The 22533-nt window shown below is 45.5% G+C and overlaps 1 protein-coding gene across 1 annotated transcript in view; it reads right to left on the reverse strand.

The window, feature by feature from the left end:
• Nucleotides 1–21802, reverse strand: part of SPRED2 (sprouty related EVH1 domain containing 2) — a 115087-nt gene extending 93285 nt beyond the window's left edge. The window contains exon 1 of the mRNA XM_081833607.1: nt 21134–21802. Within this exon, the coding sequence (XP_081689733.1) occupies nt 21134–21159 (26 nt within the window). The 5' untranslated portion in view covers nt 21160–21802. The remainder of the gene's footprint in view (nt 1–21133) is intronic.
• Nucleotides 21803–22533: the final 731 nt, after the last annotated feature.

Consider the following 22533-nt stretch of genomic DNA (forward strand, 5'->3'; position numbering starts at 1 on the left):
GAATTTTGTTTCCTGATGAAGACTAATAATAATTTTAAATGTGGGGATGAAAAAAGGGTTCTAACTCATGTGCTGATGCCAGGGAATCTGCACGTAGCCTGCACCGGCGGTCCCTCCTCCCTGCCCACGCTGGGCTCTTCGGCACGCTGGTGGCATCTGGTATACCTTCTCAGGCAGAGGCTCTTTTCACATCACTGTTTGTACTCCCCATCCCAGTTCTTAACCTAACTAAAAATGGTTCCCAAATCAAATCAAAAGAGGAACTAGCTTTTTCCTCCTAAGGATGGGGCTTTTATAGGTAAGAAGTTAGGTTGAAAAACGTCACGCACGGAGTCTCCGGTGAAACCAGGAGCCTGCTGCACTTCCATACCTTTCCCCCGAGGAATGGTTGTCAGTGTGCGGTGCCCAGATGGTGTCGGGATGCGGTCCCAGCCGCCGCAGGAGGACCTGAGGCTTCCCTGAGCCTTCACTGGGGAAAATCTGCCAACAGAGGCTCCTGACCTACTGCAACTGCTAACTTAAAGGGCTTGTTCTCTCTCAGGGTCGTCAATTTGTTATAATCATCATCATCAGCTGCAGGAGATGCCCATTTCTAAACTGATTGCTTTCCATGTACCAGGCGCTGTGTGAAGCACGTGATCCACATTATCTCAACTAATCTTCCTGCAATTCTTCTGAGGAACTGTTCTCTGGAAACGAGGAAATCCCAGCTCTGGACCTAGCTCCGGACCCAGGCAAGACTCATTGGACCACAGGCTCTGAAAGCAACACTGCAGAAGCCTGAGTGGCCCTGCCCTTCTTCCCTAGCCTTCCTGCGATCTCCCCTCCACTTGCCATGGGGAGGGCGAGTCGGTCAGCTGCAAAAGTGCTAACATGGCATCCTTTCATAGTTACTTAAATTACATGCTTTTAAACACACTCCCACACGATGACATGACAAATGGCACGTTCACCTGTATGCTGCAACTGGCCACACGTGTAGAGGTTATGTGACGTGACTTGTAAAACTAAGCTACAACAGGGGACAAAAGTTACGGATGGAATGTTGGCCTCAACAGCTCACTTCCTTGCCTTAATTGGTGTCTATCTTGGTGTTAATTGACTTTGAGTTAAGAACCTTTCATAGAAGTCGAGGAAAACTGACCTTTGGAGCGCCTTTGGTGACTTGTTGGGTAAATATGTCTTTATGGACTTCATAAAATGCAGATTGTGTAAACACATACTCAGGAACTATTAAAAGCACTGGGTGGCTGGAGTAAGGCTCAAAGGTGGCCTTTAAGATTCCTGAGTACTCAGTAGTTGGACAATTAGGAAAATGAACATCAAGGATGTAATTACAATTTAGGAAGTGGATCTCCTGGCTTGCAGTCAGAGGAATCACCTGGGGAGCTTTTCAAAGATGCAGATTCCCTGGGCCATACCCCAGAGAGGCTGATCCAGGACGTCTGGGGGTGGGGGTGGGGGGGCTGCAGACATGTGCATTTTTAACCAGCCAGCTAGACTACAGATGGACTAGGTGGCCCAGGACCAGCTTTGAGAAACACCAATTTCAATGCTATTAGCAGCTCATTCCCCTCCTTGCCTGTCCTTCTGCACCCGTGCCAGAGAATACCATCCAGGGAATACAAAACACTAGAGTACCTCACCTAGAAGTGGAGATTTCCTTCGGGAAAGGAGGGAATGCTCGTCCCTATCTGCGCCCAGCACACCAAGAGCCAAGAGGATACCTAAGTGCTCAGGCTAGCACAAAGAGGGCCTCCCTTTTGCCCTGTCACAGGGACAGAGGTCTACTGCTCTAAAGCCCACAGCAGCTGAGGGTGACCAATATATCCAGCGTCAGGCTCAGCATGGGCAGCATGCATTTTTGATGCAAACAGCCTGGTGCCTTTATACGGACCATGGCCCCCCACCACCCTAGACTGCATGAAGAGAGGCAAATATCACAATGTCTAAGAGTCGGCTGCATCTGGAAAAGCACCTCCAATTCTGGGCCCCCATTTTATGAGAGAGAGGGTTGAACCTGAACACTGATAAGGACACTGGGATAATGCCTGGCCAACAGAAGACAGCAAGCACTGCCTTCATGTATCAGCAGGGCGGTCAGAACTGCTGTGGACAGTGGTTCCATAGAAGAACTCGCCGACAATCAGAGCTGCATGCCCAAGTCACTGGGCACGCGGGGTCCTTATCACAGAAGTGTCCAAGTAGAAACTGAAGGGCCATCCAGCGTGGTGGAACAGGGCATGCTTCTCAGCTCCCTGAATTGGTAAGATCTTCAGATCCTTTCAATCCTGGGAGGGGGAGGAAAAGGGGGGGGTACTTTCATATGGACAACTGTGCCCTCGACCATGAATAACCCTATCCCCAAGAGCTTATCACAGCAGCTCATTATAACATTTGTTTTTTCTAGTGGACACAGAGATTACCAAATTAAGTATCAAATGTGGTGATGTGGTGACTTAAGTTTTCCCAAGGCCAGCAAGTGTCAAATCTATAAACAGTTTATGAATGAGTATAAATTTTCAACAATCAAGAATGAGTACTTGTTGGTAAGAGTTACTGTGTAGTTTATTGAAAAATTCACAAAATCTATATAAAAAGTTGCCAATATTCCCACTCTAGGGGCACGCCACCTCAGAAATGCTAACAATCCAATTTACACCAACATGCTACTAGTAAAACTACATAAAGAGAGAAACATCAACTCTTAAAAACACCAAAAAAGGGCCTGACATTGTCAAGGAGCAGGTTGTTTCCTCACAGCCGTGCACTATGGCACACATTCACTCTCACACGTCTGAATTAAGTGATTCTTAATTTCACCCGCCAGTTTAGCAATCTGCTGGTCTCCAAATAGGGGAAAGGAGGAAGGGCAGACTGGCTTGTTTGCTTTTTACACGTGTGTTAGCACACTTTTTTGCATCATTATCCCACATGGTTGTCACAACATCCGGATCAGCATTCTTGTTCTACCTGAGAAGCACGGAGGCTCTCTGGATGCCAAGTGCTTGCCCAAGGCCATATCGGTTGGTCACTCTGTAATGAGCTGACCCTCAACCCTGGTCTCCCTGGCTGGGAGGGGCTCATTGCCCCACCACCCAAAATCAAGACCAGTGGTGGTGGTAGCGCTCCTGGCAAAGCTGTTTGGATCTTTAGCCCTTTCTCAGAGATTCCAACCCCTTGTCAAGCACATTAGTCTAGGGGGCACCTGGGAGGCTCAGTCGTTAAGCATCTGCCTTCGGCTCAGGTCATGATCCCAGGGTCCGGGGATTGAGCCCCGCATCGGGCTCCCTGCTCCGCGGGAAGCCTGCTTCTCCCTCTCCCACTCCCCCTGCTTGTGTTCCCTCTCTCTCGCTGTCTCTGTCAAATAAATAAATAAAATCTTAAAAAAAAAAAGACACATTAGTCTAGAAAGAAATGCAGGAACCTTTAGAAGCCACACGACTGAGTGCCGCTGGAATAATCTCAAATTCAAATTCATCTGCCTCAAACTTCCGTGAAGGGAGCTTTTTTGAGGGGAGGAGCAGAGAGGGGATGTAGGGCACTAAGGGTAGACCGGGAACGAGCAATCTACAAGAGGATTCTAAATAGAAGATTCAGAGTCTGAGGTGCACAGGCCCAGACGGTCATGCTCAAGCTGCCATTTTTCTGGAGTTCTTATTAAGCCATTAGCTGACTTCAGTCCCATTTTTTTTTTTTGGTTTGATTTTTTTTTTAATTGTGGCAAAATATACATAACATAAAATTTACCGTTCTAACCATTTTTAAGCATATGGTTCAGTGGCATTGAGTACATTTACATTGTTGTTCAAGACTGTGTCCCATTTTCTCCTAGTTCTGGGTGACAAGCTACAATCTTAAAACCTGGCATCAGTGTTTGTCAGAGACATCTGTTTTAAGTCACTGTATTTTTATTTCTAGGCAAAAGCATATGATTCTATAACTTTATTTTCCTTTAAATTCGAGCAAATAACGGTCTCACGTTGATTTTTGCATTCAAAAATCAAATGCAAAAACTATTCTTGTTTCCTGCAAAATAACTGGTTCCACTCCACTAAAGAAAACAAAACAAAACCTATATTTACTACTTTAACTATTAAAATAGCCAAACATGTATCCTAAAAGCAACTGCATTACATCACCAAGTTAATAGGGTGCTCAAGGTTTTAGCAAAACCTTTTTTAAAAATAATAAAAAACAGTCATAATTTTGGGCAGCTGTAGGTGAGTTTTCATATGCTTTAGAATTTTTTTATTAAATAAAAGACCTCTTGGATCAGCAATTAGAATTTATTTTTTGTCTCTTATGATCTCGCTTCACATGTACCATTAATTTGGTATCTTCCTCCCTTAATAATGATTTGTTATCCAACTTAAATGAGTTGGAATCAAGAGAGAAGGGAAAAGGAGGAGGAACACTTCTCAGAACATTCCCATTTACAGATATGGAGGTGTGTTGCCTTCTGAATACCCTCCAAGACGGCACAGTAGGATAAATTAATGGTAGTGACAAGCTGGGGAGGTGCGGGGGGGGTGTCTTTATTTATTTTTTTAGATATAATTGACATATAACATTATGTTACTTTCAGGTGTATGACATGATTCGATATTTGTATATACTGTGAAATGATCACCACAATAAATCTAGTTAACATCTGTCACCCAGGATCTTTAAAAAGAGAAAATTTTCCCTAGCCATCTTGGTTGGTTACGACCCTCTAGGTTTGGTTGGGCATTCCCCACTTCCCCTCTTCCAAATCCTGATTAGTCTAAGGCGTGTTAGAATTATTACTTTAATAATGACACACAGAGTGGAGGTGAAATTCGAATTCAATTCATCTAGGGATGAGAAAGGTTTAAGACTGGAAAGTAGGAAGGGCCATGCATCCTAAACCAACCCCAGATATGCTCCACCCTTAGGGCCTCTTGTTATATTGATAAATTGTCCTTGTTAGGACAGTTGGGGTTGGGGGGAGGTCTGTTTCAGGTTGCATGCCAGGGGTGGTGGGTGGTCCACACCTGTCTAATTCTCCTGGTCACTGCTGTGCTGCTCATTGTGGAATAAGAGGAATGTGGAAGGGGGATCCATCATTTACAACCAAACAACCCACATGGTTTGGATGATCCAAAAGCACTGAACTAGGAGCCTGAAACTCCACATGGGAATCTTCAGGCTCACAAGGGACCCTTTTACTTTATGAATGAGAAGAATGCCCAGCTGAAGGGGATTAACAAGAAGAAACAAAAGGGAGGGGTGGATAGAAGCCCAAGAGAAAGAAAGTTTTTAAAAATACAAGTTTCCTATACTACACAAGCAGTAGAAATCTTGTTATCCCAGGGGGAGTCCTGACTGAAGACTATGGTTTCAAAGCAGGAATGGGAAATGGATTAAGTTTCACTGTGGCAAAGTAGAGTGTGTCCTCCCAGCCTGTCTGTGGGACCGTTGGCTCATGGGGATAGTGTCTTGGTTTGGAAATTATTTTCATTCTTCCTCAAGCCTAGGTGTCTACAAGCCCTTGGCTACAACACTACCTGTGTTTGGTACAGAGGATAATCCCAACTTTATCTGGGTTCAACCTATGGGGCAGTGACCTTACAAAAACTTAAAGTAGAAAGCTACCATAAAAATGCTCTTATATGACCAGGTGGTCAACTGTTTCCTTCCCTCCTTAGCTGTAACAGCACCTGTTGGCTTAGAAGCATGCAGTGTTCTCACACTAATGTGCCAAAACCGCCACCCTTCCCATCCTGGCATCCACCTACCCCCACCCCACGAGACTGCATATCAAATATTACTTCCTGCTGTCTATTACCACATTGCCTTGGCAGTTAACATCAAAAGCAAACACATGGGGAGAACAGAAGGCACTGGAGCTAGGGAGGAAGAACAAGCAGAGGTAATGTTTCAAAACTTTCTTGCTGGTGCCCAGGGGCAAAAACCTTGGAACATCACATGTATTTCAATTTTTCATCTAAGGGCTCATCTCCTCTCTCCCAGAAGGGCAAGCTGAAAGAGGCCCTCCTCTTTCTCTACTCCTAACCCTTTTGTCCCTGAAACACAACACGTGGAAGTCAGACCTCAGGACTCCTACCTGCTGTCTGCAGGTGAGCCACACAGGGACAGCATTTGGCAAGCTCATCCATTGCAACCTATTGCACAAGAGCTGACCAAAGCTAGCAATCTGTTCAGTGTTGATGGTTCACCATCTACATGGACCACGTTAACCCGAATTATTTCTACCATCTTTATCCTGTCTCCTGGGGGTTCCACAACTTGAAGACAGCAATTGTCATGAATGTTTAACATAGTGCCCAAAACAGGACTGGAACCAAGGCTAGATGACATCTGCTCACTGACATATCCCAAATCACAGACTAGCGTGGTGACCCCAGTATACTCATTCGACCTCCCTGGACTGCGATTTACATGTAAAAGAAGGGAGCCGAGATGGTATTTTCCTAAGATCCTCTCCAGTTCTATAATTTTATGACCTAATTGCAACCATTTTACTCTACTGAGGAAGGGCAATATATCCTGTGCATCACAAGGGCAATTTCAACAGATCAGTGCTGTGTTTCTGCAGAAGTAACAATAGTAAAAACAAACAAAAAAACACTTACTTGGGTTATTCCCAAACTGTAAGTTTGATCTACAAAGTAATGTTCTGAATTTCACAGCACATTTGACCATCTTCCAATAAGCATAACGACACCCTCCTTGGGACAAAACTTTTTACTGCAATACCTACTGCATTCCATTAAGGCCAGAGAGAAAAGTCCTGCCCAGGTATGGCAAAGCAACAATTATTAGCAGCCTCCTTGACTCCAGCCTCGCCTGCACTCTCTAACTAGTTCAACTAATTTGAATTTACCAACATATCACATCATCACCTCTTTGTTTCAAAATCTTAAACAGCTCTGTCCTACCTAAAGAACAAATGTCCAAAGACGTGCTTTGTTAGCCTGGCACTCAACTTCTAAAGTTAATCTCAGCCAACTCAACCAGCTCTTTCTCTGAGCTCCCCCAGCATAAACCTAGAAAAGGAGTTTTCTACCTGTGGAAGAAAGCTTTGGACAAGAGATGCCTCCTCCCTATATGGCTTGACCTGTGCCTCCCCACAAAATACCACCACCATCCCTACCTGAGTTCTCTAAAATTCAAGACCCACCCCATTGAAAGTGAACTCTTCCCTGACTGGTGCAACAAGAAGTATTTTAATTTCTGCTTTGTATTTTTCTCTGTTTTAAAAAAGAATTCTGTGGCAATAAACACATGAAAAGATGCTCAAAATCACTAATCATCAGGCAACTTAAAACCACATATTACCTTACACCTGTCAGAATGGCTAGTATCAAAATAACAAGAAATAACAAATATTGGCGAGGATGTGGAAAAAAAGGAACACTCACGCACTGTTGGTGGGAATGTATATTGGTGCAACCACTATAGAAAACAGCATAGAGGTTCCTCACAAAAATTAAAAATAGAAATATCATGCAATCTAGTAATTCCACTACTGGGGATTTACCCAAAGAAAACAAAACTCTAATTCAAAAAGATATATACACACTCCTATATTCATTGTAGTATTATTTACAATAGCCAAGATATGGAAGCAATTCAAGTGTTCATCAATAGATAAATGGATAAAGATGATGTGGTACACACACACACACACACACACACACACACCATGGAATATTAGCCATAAAAAGGAAGGAGATTTTGCCATTTTCAACAACATGGATAGACCTAGAGGATGTCATGCTAAGTGAAATAAGTCAGACAGAGAAAGACAAATAGCAAATGATTTCACTTATATGTGGAATCTAAAAAACAAAATAAACAAAGCAGAAACAGACCCATAAAACACAGAGAACAAAATGGTGGTTGCGGAGGGAGGTGGGGTGGGGGGATGGGCAAAAGGGTGAAGGGGAGTGGGAGATACAGGCTTCCAGTTACAGAATGAATAAGTCACAGAGATGAAAGGTACAACATAGGGAATACAGGTAATGGTGTTGTAGGGTGACAGATGGCAGCTACACTTGTGGTGAGCACAGCATAAGGTACGGAGCTGCTGCATCACTATGTTGTACACCTGAAACTAATGAGACATTGTGTGTCAGCTATGCTTCAATTAAAAAAATATATATTATGCTTGTAAATAAATACGAATAAGTTTTTTGAACATTAACTCTCCCTGAAATATTTGGAACTAGAAGAGTCCTTCAATATTGTTATGTTATTCAACTCCTTTATTTTAGAGATGAGAAAGCAGAGTCCGGAGAAGCTCGGCATCTTAGGTCACATAGCAGGCTGGTGGCAAAGAAGGAATGGGAACCTAAGTTTCCTGACTCCCAGAGCTCTGTACATGTTAACAGGGTAGCCATCTTCTTTGCTGCTTGGTATCCATCCGAGAGCTTCACAGCACAGGTATTGGACAATGCCGACCTCGGGAGCTAAAAAGGGCAAGAACTGAAGACAGAGAAGACTCACGCCCCCAGCACTCCCTCCTTTAATCAGAAGATCCAACATCATGCCAAGTCTCTAGGGGAGATGTCCTGACTCATTTTCAACTTCTCTTCCTCCAACTAAACTTGGCCCTTACTTTCCCCAGGCCTTCCAACCAATCCGCCCTGGGGTAGGAACACACCCTCTTGCGTATGCATCCCCTACAGAATGACCACACTTACATTCTTACATCCGGAAGGAGGGCCACAGGGATTCCCAATTTTCTAAGTATATACACTCAAAGGGAGAAAATTCGGATACAAGCTCCCCTCCTCAGGGATTATAGTTGCATTTGTTAATGACTGTGAGTTAAGAAAAAATATACAACAAACACCCACCGTGAATTGTGTAGTATTTTAATGAGGTCATGGTTTATTATTCTATAAATGCAGCTATGTACATCGAAATAGAGTAATAGATACAAATGGGTGACATTATGTATTTGGTTCACAGACACTTGTAGTGTTTATGGGTTCTCAGACACTTGGTTGGGAACTGCTGGGTGGTGGCATCAGACCAAGACTTCAGATGGGGTATCTAAATGCTGCGGGGGGGGGGGGTGTCTTTAGGCTCTCATCACCTTCCTGTCAAAGAAAAATATGACAGGCTAATGAAGACACAACCAGAGGGTCATCAGTTCATTTCAGATTTCCCACCACATCCGCCCCCATGTTGCAGTTTTGCTATCATAAGTGTTGGGGTATTTTTAGTACCACTGTTTTGGGGGAACAAAGGGTCCTTCACTTACTTCAGTCCTCTGGTCTATTCTTGGCTTTCCTAGCAATGCTGCCTCAAGTGGAAAGCCCCATCCAGATTCACATTCCAGTCTTTTCCCCATCTCTCACCAGGAATCATCTCTAAAGAGTAAGCACTGACAAGTGATGGATAATTTGCATTTTAACCCTATTCAAATTTGGGTAAATGGTTTAATATGCATGCTAATATTCCATCATTATTCCAATTAAGGAAACTATTATGTTAAAGTGTTTAATCAGGAGAATTAAGGAGAACTCCAGACACCTAAAATTAACCTCTAATAGTCTTGACATTCATTTCATTTAGGTGCAATTTGCCAAGCTATAAGCAACTCCCTGCTTAAAACTTCTGCTTAGGCACGTGGGTATTTCTGATAAGACCTAAAAGCAATTCATTTCCTAACTAGATTGCTGTCTAAAAGAATAAACTGAAAGGGCTACAATTTAAATACAATCAAATCCCCAAGCAGTCGCATTCCAGAAGACTTAAACACCATCATCTGGATCCCCAGGAACAACAATGCTATTCGCATCAGAAACAACACAACCACTTCCTCTTTCTCTGACCTTCTCTGTTTAATTACTTCCTGTGATTTCTTCTAGGGCCGTACACGCGCCTGCTTCCCAGGGCAGCAGGCTTTCCGTACAAGACTGATTTGTCTGGAAGGTGCAGAATGCCAGCTGACCATAGACTTTACATACAGTGCTGGGACTTTGAATTTCTTTTTAAATGATGGATTTCTTGGGCCTCCTGGCATTCACCAAGAACTTTTTTTAAGCTGTAAGAAAAAATTCTTCCAGCACATTCCCATCTAAAGTCAAGCTGTATCCAAAGCTGGAAACCCTGCCAGGGATGGAGAAGTGGCTGCTTGATAATATCGCTCCATGAATAAGCACCACCTTCTCATCCAATGAGCTTCGTCAACAGATTCCAAATGCCAAGTATGTGAAGTCGACTTTGAAGACACAGACCTGGCAGCTGTGAGCTTACTACCATCACAGCCATAGAGAGGCCCTTGCTACTCATAAATTGTTATCCATGGCTCAGCAGCACCAGCAGCACCTGGAAGTTTATTAAAAATGCAGAATCTGGGGGCACCTGGGTGGCTCAGTCGTTAAGTGTCTGCCTTTGGCTCAGGTCATGATCCCAGAGTCCTGGGATCGAGTCCAGCATCGGGCTGCCTGCTAGGCGGGGAGCCTGCTTCTCCCTCTGCCTCTGCCTCTCTCTCTCTCTCTCTGTCTGACTCTCATGAATAAATAAAACATTAAAAAAAAAAAATGCAGGGTGCCTGGGTGGCTCGGTTGGTTAAGCAACTACCCTCGACTCAGGTCATGATCCTGGAGTCCCGGGATCGAGTCCCACATCAGGCTCCCTGCTCAGCAGGGAGTCTGCTTCTCCCTCTCATGCTCTCTATCATTCTCTCTCTCTCTCAATAAATAAATAAAAATCTTAAAAAAAAAAAAAATGCAGATTCTGAAGGGCACCTGGGTGGCACAGTGGGTTAAGTGTCTGACTCTTGGTTTCGGTTCAGGTCATGATCTCAGGGTCCTGGGATTGAGCCCCGAGTTGGGCTCCACACTCAGTGTGGAGTCCACTCGAGATTCTTTCTCCCTCTCCCTCTGCCCCTCCCGCTTGTGTTGTCTGCCTGTTTCTCTCTCTCTCTCTCTTTCCCTCGCAAATAAATAAAGAAATCTTTTTTAAAAACGCAGAATCTGAGGCCTTACTAAATCAGAATCCTCACTTTGCAAGACTCCCAATGCAAGTTCAAGTTTGATCCTCCTCTCAAAATAGCTAGGCTAAAACACAGGTTCAGGATAGTGTGCATTATTATCCATTCTGCTCATTCACACTTTCAAGGATAAGGTGGCTAGTTCTTTTTCCCAAAGAGGTATCTGTAAAGTTGCTCTTTTTTTTTTTTTTTTTAAGATTTTATTTATTTGAGACAAAAAGAGTGAGAGAGAGAGAGAGAGAGAAGGAGCGGGAGAGGGGGAGGGAGAAGGAGACTCCCCACCAAGCAGGGAGCCCGATGTGGGGCTCAATCCCGGAACCCTGGTATCACGACCCAAGCCAAAGGCAAATACCCAACCGACTGAGCCACCCAGGCCTCCTAAAGTTGCTCTTTATATCAGTACAGAAAAGGCCACCTCTGTGGGCACTGCTTTCCTACTTCACAGAGCTGAAAAGGAATGCAAGAAAGAAATGTCACCTCACAGTTTTGTGGTATTTTCAGGATTCAGAGTGAGTTCTAACTTCATTTGCTCAACAGTAATATAAGTCAAGCTGTACACACAGTTTTTTTATATAAGAAAACTAAAGCTCTACGAAGTTATGACACGTAATACTCTATAAACATGGGATCTGAAGTTAAAGGACCTGGATTAAAAATAACAAATTCTGCTCTGTGACCTCAGACAAGATACTTAACCTCTCTGAATCTTCTTGCCTGTCAGACATATTCCACCCATGTGTGAGTACACAAGTACGTGTACACACAACACACACACATACACACACACCCCCCCCAAAAATAACTTGAAGAGCTCGTTAGGGGATTCTGGGAAGGGCACGTAGTACCTTTAATGCTCCGGATGAAGAGCCCCCCCCCATCCCAAATTTGGGAATCCCAATGCCTGCAGCTCTAGGAGGAACCCTGCAGAATCAAGGGAAGAAAGAAAAAACAACTCTGAGAGTCAATCATCAAGGTGATGCTGTCCTCATACCCCTAGGGCATATGAAAGTGCCTAGCACCTGACAACATAAGCTCCCTAAGGCCAGAGACTCGCTCTGAGTCACAGCTCTGGTACTGTCTGGCAGATTCAGTGTCTGGTGCATTAGGTGCAGTAAGTGAATGGCCCTCAACAGCTAGCCACTCCCTTTCCTCAAGCCTCACCACCTCGGTTATTTATTTTACTGAATAAAATAATTAATACATGGCTTTGCAATTAGGGTCCAAGTATCTTCTTTTTTTTTTTTAAGATTTTATTTATTTATTTGAGAGAGAGAGAGAGAGAGCACACAAGTAGGGGGGAGGGGCAAAGGGAGAGGGACAAGCAGACTTCCTACTGAGCGGGGAGCCCGAAGTGGGGCTTGGTCTCAGGCCTGAGAACATGACCTGAGCCGAAGGCAGACACTTAACTTACTGAGCCACCCGGGCACCCCTAGGGTCCAAGTATCTTCTAAAGTCAAGTTCGTTCTTTTTTTTCCTTCCTTCCTTCCTTCCTTCCTTTCTCTTTGTCTCTCTTTCTCCCTTTCTCTCTCTCTCTTTCTTTCTTTCTAAAGATTTTATTTATTTGACAGAGAGAGAGAGACAGTGAGAGAGGGAACACAAGCAGGGGGAGTGGGAGAGGGAGAAGCGCAGGCTTCCCGTGGAGCAGGGAGCCTGATGCGGGGCTCGATCCCAGGACCCTGGGATCATGACCCGAGCAGAAAGCAGATGCTTAACCATCTGAGCCACCCAGGTGCCCCTAAAATTAAGTTCTTTAGATTCAAAGTCTACCACGCTCTGAATGGACACCTGTAGTCTAGTACCCCCTGATTCTCCTTAGTATAAAAGACATCTAAGAATGGATGGAAAGGACCTCAAAGCTAGTTTTAAAACAGCAGACTCCAGATCTGAAACCTGTTTATACACAGGTTAGTGAAAAGACGACTGACTATTAGGCCTTCAGGCCCAGAAGTAACACTGAGCCAATGCATACTCTACTGGCAGAGCAGACCCGTTTTGGAATTTGAGTCTGAGAAAAATCACAGATTTGATTTAACCTATTAAGTGAAGGAGAAAGATTTAATTACTCTATGAAGACTGTATTCACACTCTGCAACTTTAAAGATCTATAAAAATGAGTAAAATTCCTGGGATGCTGACGATTAAATTAAACCCCTGATCTAACATTCACTCTGTTTCTTGGCTGAAAATATAAAACATAAACACCAACAGGGCATGCGAGGAGACAAAAACTCACTCCTCAGGGAACCTTCAGCCAACCCTCCCCCACACCAACCCAACCCATACCAAGCCTACTGACTCTTGGGAACAGCCTGAATGACACTGGTGATAGGGTTTCTGGACCACAGACAGGAATGGCAAGACAGCCAAGGATGCTACCACTACAGGGAAGTACGCTGGCAGTAAGAGAGGAGGCCAGCTTCTGCAAGACATGAAATCTCAGAAAGACAGCCAACGAGGATCACCGAGCAAAAAGGGCCAATAGTCAGCGGGCATTACTGGTATTACAGCACCAACTCAAGTGCTACTCTAGGTCCCACCAGCACGGTACCCGAAAGCCGAATAAAAAGCAGAACATGCCTTCGAGGCTCTAATTCTCCTCCTAGAAACCCCCTTGGGCAGGTCACTTCAGCTCTTACAGGCCTAAAGTGAGAATCTTGTTCCTTGACTCAGAAGGTTGCTGTGAAGGTAAAATACTGCGAATGGAGATCCTCTACCTTGTAAATTCTGAAAATAAATCCTACCTTGCTACATGATATGAGACACTGGAGGTGGGTGAGTCCCACTGAATTCCCAATTCATCAGGCACTGTGCTGAAATGCTTTACCTTCATGATTTCATTTTCACTTTTTAACAGCCTATGAATTAGACAGCAGGGTGAGCTTCACTTACATTAACCCAGGGCTCCTGGCTTAAAACACCTGCCAGGGGCCCTTGGTCAGTAGAGGACAGAAGCACGGTATGACCCCAAAACCATCATGGCAGTCTGCCCCTCCTTGGACGTTTTGAAAAGGCAACCTCAAAATCTTTTTGGATGTAGGTACAGTAAGAATAATAGTTTATATTTTGATATAAGGTAAAATTACTTTTCAATTAATGAATATTTGCTTTAATCAATCAATAAACATTTGCAGAAAGCCTACTATGGGCTCAGCACTCTGTAGGACTATGGGCATAAGGCTTAATAAGCTATTATTCCCAACACCAGAAGGGCAGCTAACCTTCTTTGTGCATTCTCAGGGTGGGATGCAAATACAAACTAAGTAGTGCTTATCTGAAAAATCAATACTGGAAGCCGGAGCCAAAGCAATGCAAGGAGAAAAAGAAGAGGAATAAGTAATGAAAACGAAGAGACAAAGCTGTCATTGCCAGATGAACTAGGAAAGACAATTAAAAACTTAACCTGATAATTAAGTTTAAGCACTTAGGAATGGACCACAGGGAATATATCTAAGAATGAAAACAACCAGATTTGAAAAATTATATATCAGTACACACAGGAGACAAAACCATACATTTCAGAAGCTGCCCGTGTTCTAATCCCTTCAATCGCCAGCTCTGAATGCCAGGATGAAGTCAGAATCCATTTCTTCACCTCTGTGCTCTGAAGTGAGTGCAAAAGCAGGTCTTTTGTGTTTAAATAAATATTAAACTACCCTTTGAGAGTAGCATAAATGACACGCACAATTTGCTGTCTTGTGTACCACATGCCCCATGTGAACACGCTGCTGACAGAGTTTGTCAGAGAAACTGGTTATAAAACAGTTGGTACTTGAGTGAACTCCTATGCCAGTTACTATCAAGTATGTTACTAAGATCCTGGTCTGACTTCCTTCCCATGACACGAGACATATACCAAGCTGCAGTAACAATGCTTCATGCCCGCCCAGGGTGAGCGCACAGAAAACGCTTTTTGCTCCACAGGGCACTGTGCGCACCAGTGCAAAATATTCCTTCTACTCCAGTGACCACAGGCCCTTGAAAATGCCTTAAAAAATCATCAATGTTCTAGACTTACATATTGATTAAAAAGAAGCGTTTACAAGAGTTTATCAATATGACTGGGTCTCAAAACAAACAAACTAAACCAGCCCAATTTACTTGAGAAATCAAGCCAAAAAAAACCACACACCAAAACTTGCTGCTCTGCCTCTTTTATCATCTTGTTCAGTTTCTGAGGGTTTTGCTGTCCGACTGTGTATTTGTGTCCAGCCCGGTAATATAGGAACTATGCCAATATTGGTGTTCATCAGCACAGCTGTCTCCCACTTCGAGTGCTGAGACTCCATCAGAACCCCACAGCTACTGCAAATTGTTAATATTGTGATTTCCGCAGAGATTCTCCTGCAGAGGCAGAAACATAGGCCCGGGCTTATTGCAGTCAAGATCTTCCACTTCCCAACTCCCACAACAGTGATTGGAATCAAAATGGTTTTGAGCTGTCAATCACAGATCACCACTACCAAGACAGTGCTGCACCCAAGTCCCACAAGATGTGGTAAGGGTTTCATGTGAACGCGGAGTTTCTCAGAGGGGGCTTATACACACTAAGTTAACCAAATACAACAATTATCATTATTGTATTCGTTGGTAGGGACAAAGCATTTTAAAATAATTAAATCCATTTTTTAATTCAACAGACATTTAGTAAGCAACCATAATGTGCCCAATGGTATTGGGCCAACAACTAGAAAACTAAGCAGTTGAGAGGTGATCCTGAATCCAAGAAGCTCATATTCTGGTAAGAATCTAGCTGGGTATAAGCCCAACTCTAAATGGTGAGAACTGACATACACTGTGGGGGAAAATGCTATAAAGAGTCCTCAGTTTTGACGTGAAGAGTGGAGGGGAGGAAAGACTAGGAGGATCTCATAAAAGGAATGGCCGCAGAACTGGTGGGAAGGGGGAATGAGCAGAAATTAATTTGTTGAAGGGAAGGAAGAAAGAAAATTCCAGAATAAAGAGCATGAGTAAGCAGATTGTTGAGGCAGAACAGTTTTGATATTTGTACTGATTCACTTTTATGTATTTTATTTGGTTAAAGGAAGTGGAAAGCAGAGGGGATCAGCTATAGCTAGAAAGGAGGGAGCACTTGCTAAATCCTGGTGAAAACAAGCCTAGCAGATGGAGAGAAGTGAAAGCCCACCACCTAGAAAGATGTACGGCCTCGAAGTAGGCACTTAACTTTATACAATGACAATGTCCTGGCTTACAAAATTTTGTTAAGGTCTTTCCAAGTGTTTTGTCTTGCTTTCAACATCTTCTGAGGAATGGACCAAGATTCCAATTCTGCATAGCCAACTCCATGTTTTTAACATTTAAGGATTCTATTCCTATGGAGTAGAAACTTCCCTTTTTAAAGGCTAATGCGAAGAAACTGGATCACTATTTGTTTTACCAGGTCTAATTTCTACAACCGTTATTTCAACGAACGTACAGCTACCATCCAGGAATAACCAACTCTTGAATTCACACTCCTATTATCTTAAGGTGTATCACAGAATTCTCAAGCCCAAGTTCATTTAAATTCACTTTAATTCAGTATGTGCCTCAGCAATTTCAGAGAAGATAAAGGAAGCAGAAAAAATTATGGCAATGACAGATTGTCACCAATTCAAAAGAATCAAGGACAGCATGACTGACAGAAACAGTGTGAGCTCGGAAGTCAGAATGACTAAGGCTGGCCAGCCTGTCCTCTCCTGAGAAGGTACCTCACAGTGGTTAAAAACAGTCCTTCCTGGGCCAGGTGGCTGGAGTCAAAGCCTAGCTCCTTCATTTACTAATGATATGATCTTGGACAAGTTACTCATCTTCTTTGGACCTCAGTTTCCCCCTCTATAAATGGAGGTAATAATACCCTATCTACCTCAGAGGACTACTGAGAAGACTAATGAGTAAAATGCTATAAAAAAAAATGTTTGCTGTCTTAGGCAAGCAACTTTACTTAAGCTTCCTCATCAGTTAAATAGGGTAACTCCAGGGCACCTGGGTGGCTCAGTCAGTTAAGCCTCTGACTCTTGATTTCAACTCAAGTCATGATCTCAGGGTCGTGATTTCAGGGTGGTGGGATCAGCCCACACCACACTGGGCTCTGCGCTCAGCGGGGAGTCTGCTTGAGAGTCTCTCCCTCAGCCCCTCCCCACCACTCTTGCGTGTGCACTCTAATGAATGAGTGAATGAATAAAATCTTTTAAATAATAATAAAATAAATGGGGTAACTCCTTCTTCATAGGATTATTTGAAAATTAAGAAACCTATCCCAGTGCCCTGCTAAGAGCCAACACCAGACACCTGATTTATGCTTGGTGCTCAACGGTAAGCTATACATAGGATATCTCATATAATTTTCACAGCAACTCCATGAAATTGCTAAAATTCACTCCCATTTTATTCACTCAGATTAAACCAAGGTGAAAGGTAAGTAACTTGCCTTAGATCGGAAAGTGAGCAAATGGCTGAGCCTTGAGCCTTAAGTTTAAGTTAAATGCATTTAACTCAGGATCTTTAATTGGCACCTTGCTGAAATGACTGTTGTAAAAGACATTTTTCAGTCAGTTGGGCTGAATGTCAAAGACAACGGGAATGACTTAATTTTGTAAAGTGTGATGACGGTATTATGGTTTCATGGAAGAGTATTCTCATCTTTTGGGAAGTAAGCTCAAGTATTTAGATATAAGAAATTCTGATGTCTAATTTCTTTGAAATGGCTCAGTAAAAATATTTAAGTTTTTTTTGTTTAATGGAAGACCTTTCAACATTAGGAAAAACATGACTAAGAACAAAGCTTACAAGTCCACTCTCAGCAAGATATGTGTTGCTGAGAAGAGTATATGAGAGGAACAGAATAGCTAAATGGTAGGCTCATTTCTCCTGTGTTAAGCTCACTTGAGAAGGGTTTCTTCATTTTGTCAACAAATTTCCAAACCAGTCATGACCATAATCAAATGCTTTAAAGATACAGACAAAATGCATATGATCAAAAAAATTTTTCCACTCTTACATACAAAAGATAATTTTCAATAGTTTGTTGATGCTTTTTACTTTTAAATTATTTATAAAAATCTGTAAAATTGTAAATCTTAACATGCATTTGTAGCTGGAGTGGGATCAGAGGAGAAGGGTCAGAGTATTTTCCGTATGGAAGCTATTTTTTAGGACAGTCAGCAAAAAGAGCAGACAAGCTTTCCTGAATTATCATATATTTATTAGAGAAGTTTTAAATCGACATGGAAAAGAGCATGAGAAGACAAACATTTATTATTTTTTAAAATTAGGCACTATTTTGCCTGTTGCAAGAATCTGACTTACTGTATTCTGAGGCTAAGCATATTAATTATATATCTGTACCATTTAATAAAAGCCTTAAATATGGACTATCAAGAAAATCTATTTTACCTAAGGTATAACTACTTCCCCCGTAGGTCCCCAATTTGAAGTCACCAAATTGCTTTATTTGTAACACACCTTGTCTACTTCCAAAAGGTATCTGTAGGACTTCAAACATAAAGCCATTAGAAAAGAAAATAAAAGATCAAAATTCATACTAGAGGAGGGGTAAATAAATCTAGCAAAAGCTAGGCTAACTATGACTACTGTAATCAAGCAATAATTTTAGCTCTGAGCTTCCAGACAGTGGTTGCAAAAAACCCCATCAACAAAAAGGCAATCACAGCAAGCTCTGCAACCCAGAGAGAAACCTTCTTCCAAGCATTAACATTTAAAAGGAATTTTTCAGATGGGTCATTACATAAGAACTTGAATAATACAATGGACAGTGTCCACAAATGGCAGTTTACAGCCCATGCAGCCCATGTTCTTACGGGTTTACATTTCATGTCTCATGCCAAGGTCATTACATTAAAAGTAATCCCGGGAAGGCCATTTCTGCACTGGGCTAAAGCGCCACAGCTTTCTGATTCTCTAACTGAAACCAGAACCTGTCCTCAAATACCCATTGTCTCAACTGGGCTTCTGACAGCAGTCGGGGCGGCCAGTTCCATGCTGAACTTGCTCGGAAAGCATGAAGCAGACAGTCATTTCTTGCTGGTGATTCCACCCCAAATCCTTTTGCTTTGGCTATCAGATGGGGTAGGATGCAAAGCTGACATGCTGCGGGTGAAAAGGGAGAGGCCAGGCCAATATTCCCAAGGGATGGAGCCAAGGAACCCAACGCAGGGCGAGTGGAACCAATCTCCAACAAGAATCCCGAAGTCCAGAGCAAGGCAACCGACCCTCCCTGCTACTCTGCTATTTGTGTGTGCAAGGACAAGGGAGGACCTATAAAACCACTTGTCTATTAGTCAAGTCCGAATGGGGGCAAGGCCCAGCAGCATATTTCTTCCCCAAAAGAGCAACTTTTTTTTTCCATTTTATCATTTCAAGATACACTCTATGAAGGCAAAGCAAAATGTTTAAAAAGACCAGCACAGGTGGTGGGACCGCAGCGACATGCACACCGGGCGGCATGCTCTCCAGCTGCGGGTGTCTGGCAGACCAGGGGTTACAGCAGTCAAAGATCCCTGGGGACCACAGGAAGGAAATTCCCTTTCCTAAACACCAACCCTCTCAACACCCTCTCCCGCCCAGCCTGGCAACAGCAGACGCCAAAGGATAAAGGGGCATTAAAAAAAAAAAAAAGTGAAGTAGATTCTTAAGAGTAGAGCACAGCATTCTGTCACCTGCTGCAAGAAAAGCCCTCCCCGTCACCCAGCCCTGAGTCACTTCCCCTTTCTGCACTGACTTGTCAATGCTCGCAGGGGCAAGAGACCCCGGGCCTCGAGAGCAGATACTCGCAGCCCTCCCGACCCCTCAGACACGCTCTCTGGGCCTCCCCCCACGGTGCGTCCCAGCGGCTACCAACCTGCTCTTTGCGCCCAAGCCAGCGCCACTGCTACCTTAGCTAATGGCAGCTCTGAATGAAAGGAGCCGAAGCAGGCTCTGGATTTATGAATGTGCAGGGGAGGAGGGGAGGGATATCATGTGACAATAAAGGAGAGCGTCTTATTCACAAAAAAAAAAAAAAAAAAAAGTGGCTGGTGGCGGGCACAGCCACTGAACAGCGGCGTCGGCCGCCGTGCGGTGATCACTCGGACCCGAAGCCGACGATCTCAGGCGCTGGGCCCAGGAGCCCTGCCTCCGCTTCTCCCCTGATTGGAAACGCCTCGGGCGGAGGTGAGAGAAAGCCAAACCCGATTCCGAGACCGCGAGGCTGGAGGGAGCCTCACCTTGGACGGGGGCTGGAAAACGGCACCGATCCCGCGGAGGGCGGCGGGTCAGCCCCGGAGCCCCTCCAGCGGAGCGCCCCGAGCATTGTTCCCCTCGGGCCCGCGGGCCGGGCACGCATGCCTGTGCACGCGCGCACACACACTCGCACACAGATACACACACACTGGCCCGCAGCACATTGCCCCACACGCTCCCGCCCGCCCCCGCAGCACACGACTCGGATCCGCCCCCGAGCTGCCCCGATCCCGCGGGGCGCCTATCCCGAGCCCAAAAGCGCGTGCACACACGCTCACACGCGCCGCGGGACCCCTCCGGCGGCTCCCGCACCGCGACCTGCCTTGGGATCCCGGCTCACGCAGACCCCCGCGCAGCCCGCGCCCAGTCCTCCCCTCGCTCCGCCGTGTTTTTTATGAATGAAAATGTGGTATGCAAATGAGAGCGATTCAAGAAAACGAAATGGCGGAGCCTGGGCTCCAGTGGGCTCCCTAAGGGACCGGGGGGCGAGCGGCGGGGCAGGAGTCACAAAGTCACTATGTGAAAACCCACCGACCCCAGGAAGCCGGAGCGGGGGTGTCAGGTCTTTCGCTCCGGCCGCGGAAGATTTCGGGGGGGAGGGAGTGTTTGTGAGTCCCCGAAGGAGCGGGGACCGCCCCGAGGTCACCCGCGCGCCCTTGGCCCCCGCCGCGGCCACCAGCCCGCCGACTCAAGGCGCGCCCCCGCCGGCCCTCAGCAGTCTTTGCCCCCTCCTCACTTCAACAACAAGGCGGGGAATCTTGCATCCCAAAGCCCACAGGCCGGCTAGTAGCTGCACCCCACGCCAAGTTCACCCAAGCAGCGTCCCCGCCTGCGTCCTCAGCCCCGTCCCCCACGCTGCCCCCGCGGGGCACCCTCGTCCCACCCCGCGGCCAAACTTACTCGTCCGGGTGTGTTTCTTCGGTCATTTTCCTGTTCACCTAGACGCCTGTCCCGCGGCGGGCAGCTTTGCTCCCTTCATCTTCCTGTCCGCTCACCCCCCTTTTTCACATCTCCGGAGATCGCCTGATTTGGTTGGGGAGGGGGAGCGGCGAGAGATGAAGGGGCGCCGCAGAAGGCAGAAGGGGAAGCAGGCGATAGGAGCGCGGGGTGAGGTTTAGGGAAGGGGTGCAAAGGCAAGCTGCGGGAGGAGTGAGCGCCGCAGCGCCCGGGGCTCGGCAGGAGGGGCTCCGGAGGCTCGGCAGCGAGCAGAGGGGGAGAGATTTGGGCAGGGGACGGCGGTGGGGGAGACGAGGAGAAAAACAAGCGCGCCGTGGAGCGGCGGGGACTGCTGAGAGGAGGAGGAGAGGAGGGCCAGCCGCGGGTGGGGGCTCGGTCCGGGGTCGCCCCCGGGGGCCTGGCCAATCACGGTTCCGGGGAGCGGTCGGCGGCCGGGGGAGGTGCGCCTGGGAGGCGGTGCAGGGCGCCCCGTCCGAGCCCCATCTCTCGACTCCACCGATTTACTCCATATTGGATTCTCACCGCCGCCAACAGGAGGAGGAAGTAGGGCGGAAGCGATGACGTCTTCCCAGCGGCCAGAGGTGGTGGAGTGCAAAAAGCTTCCTACTTGCGACCGAAAGAAAAAAAAAAAAGGGAGAAAAAAAAAAAAAAACTTTGTCCCGCCTACTGAGCATGCTCGGCTTCCTTTCCCCCTCCCTCCTGGCTTCCACTCCCGGAGGAGCCTCGGAGCGGAGTTGTTTGTGCGGCGTCTGTATGGCTCCGGATCCTTTTTCTCCAACGCTCCGGGTTTTTAGAAGCCGGAGAAGAGGGAGGAGGCAGGAGCCGGGGACTCGCACACATCTGGCTCCAGTTTGGTTCCCTCCCTCCATCCAAACCCCTGGATTAAAAATGGTGGGGGACGGGGGCGGAGACGCTGAGTTGAGGGGAGGCCCAGAGGGGTGTTTGGGCTCAGAGGACCCAACTACCCTCCACAGTGCTGCGGGAGGGTGGGGACGGCACAGGTGTTTTGCCAAGGTTCTGAATGGCAGAGGCTTTTCAATTGCTCATGAATCTTGTGATCTGTTTTGTCTTGCTAGTGGAGGGGGCATTTTCGAGGAATCATTGTACATTAAAAAAAAAAAAAAGGCAAATCCAACACAGCCCAGAAACGTTTGCATTTCAGTAGAAATGATGGACTTCTTCGGATTAAAAGGTAAACCCAAATACATTTAAAAAATTATTTAGTAAACCTCTCTCGTGTTGGAGGATGGCTCTTGTCCCAGACCCTTGAAGGCCATAGTTACTGGGCCAGGGGTTACCAGCCCAGTGGGCTTTTGCACAGATGAGGAGATAGAGAGCTTCTG

The sequence above is a fragment of the Leptonychotes weddellii genome, chromosome 10 (genome assembly GCF_054177405.1).
Source record: "Leptonychotes weddellii isolate Sample4059 chromosome 10, ASM5417740v2, whole genome shotgun sequence".
NCBI classification, from domain to species: domain Eukaryota; kingdom Metazoa; phylum Chordata; class Mammalia; order Carnivora; family Phocidae; genus Leptonychotes; species Leptonychotes weddellii.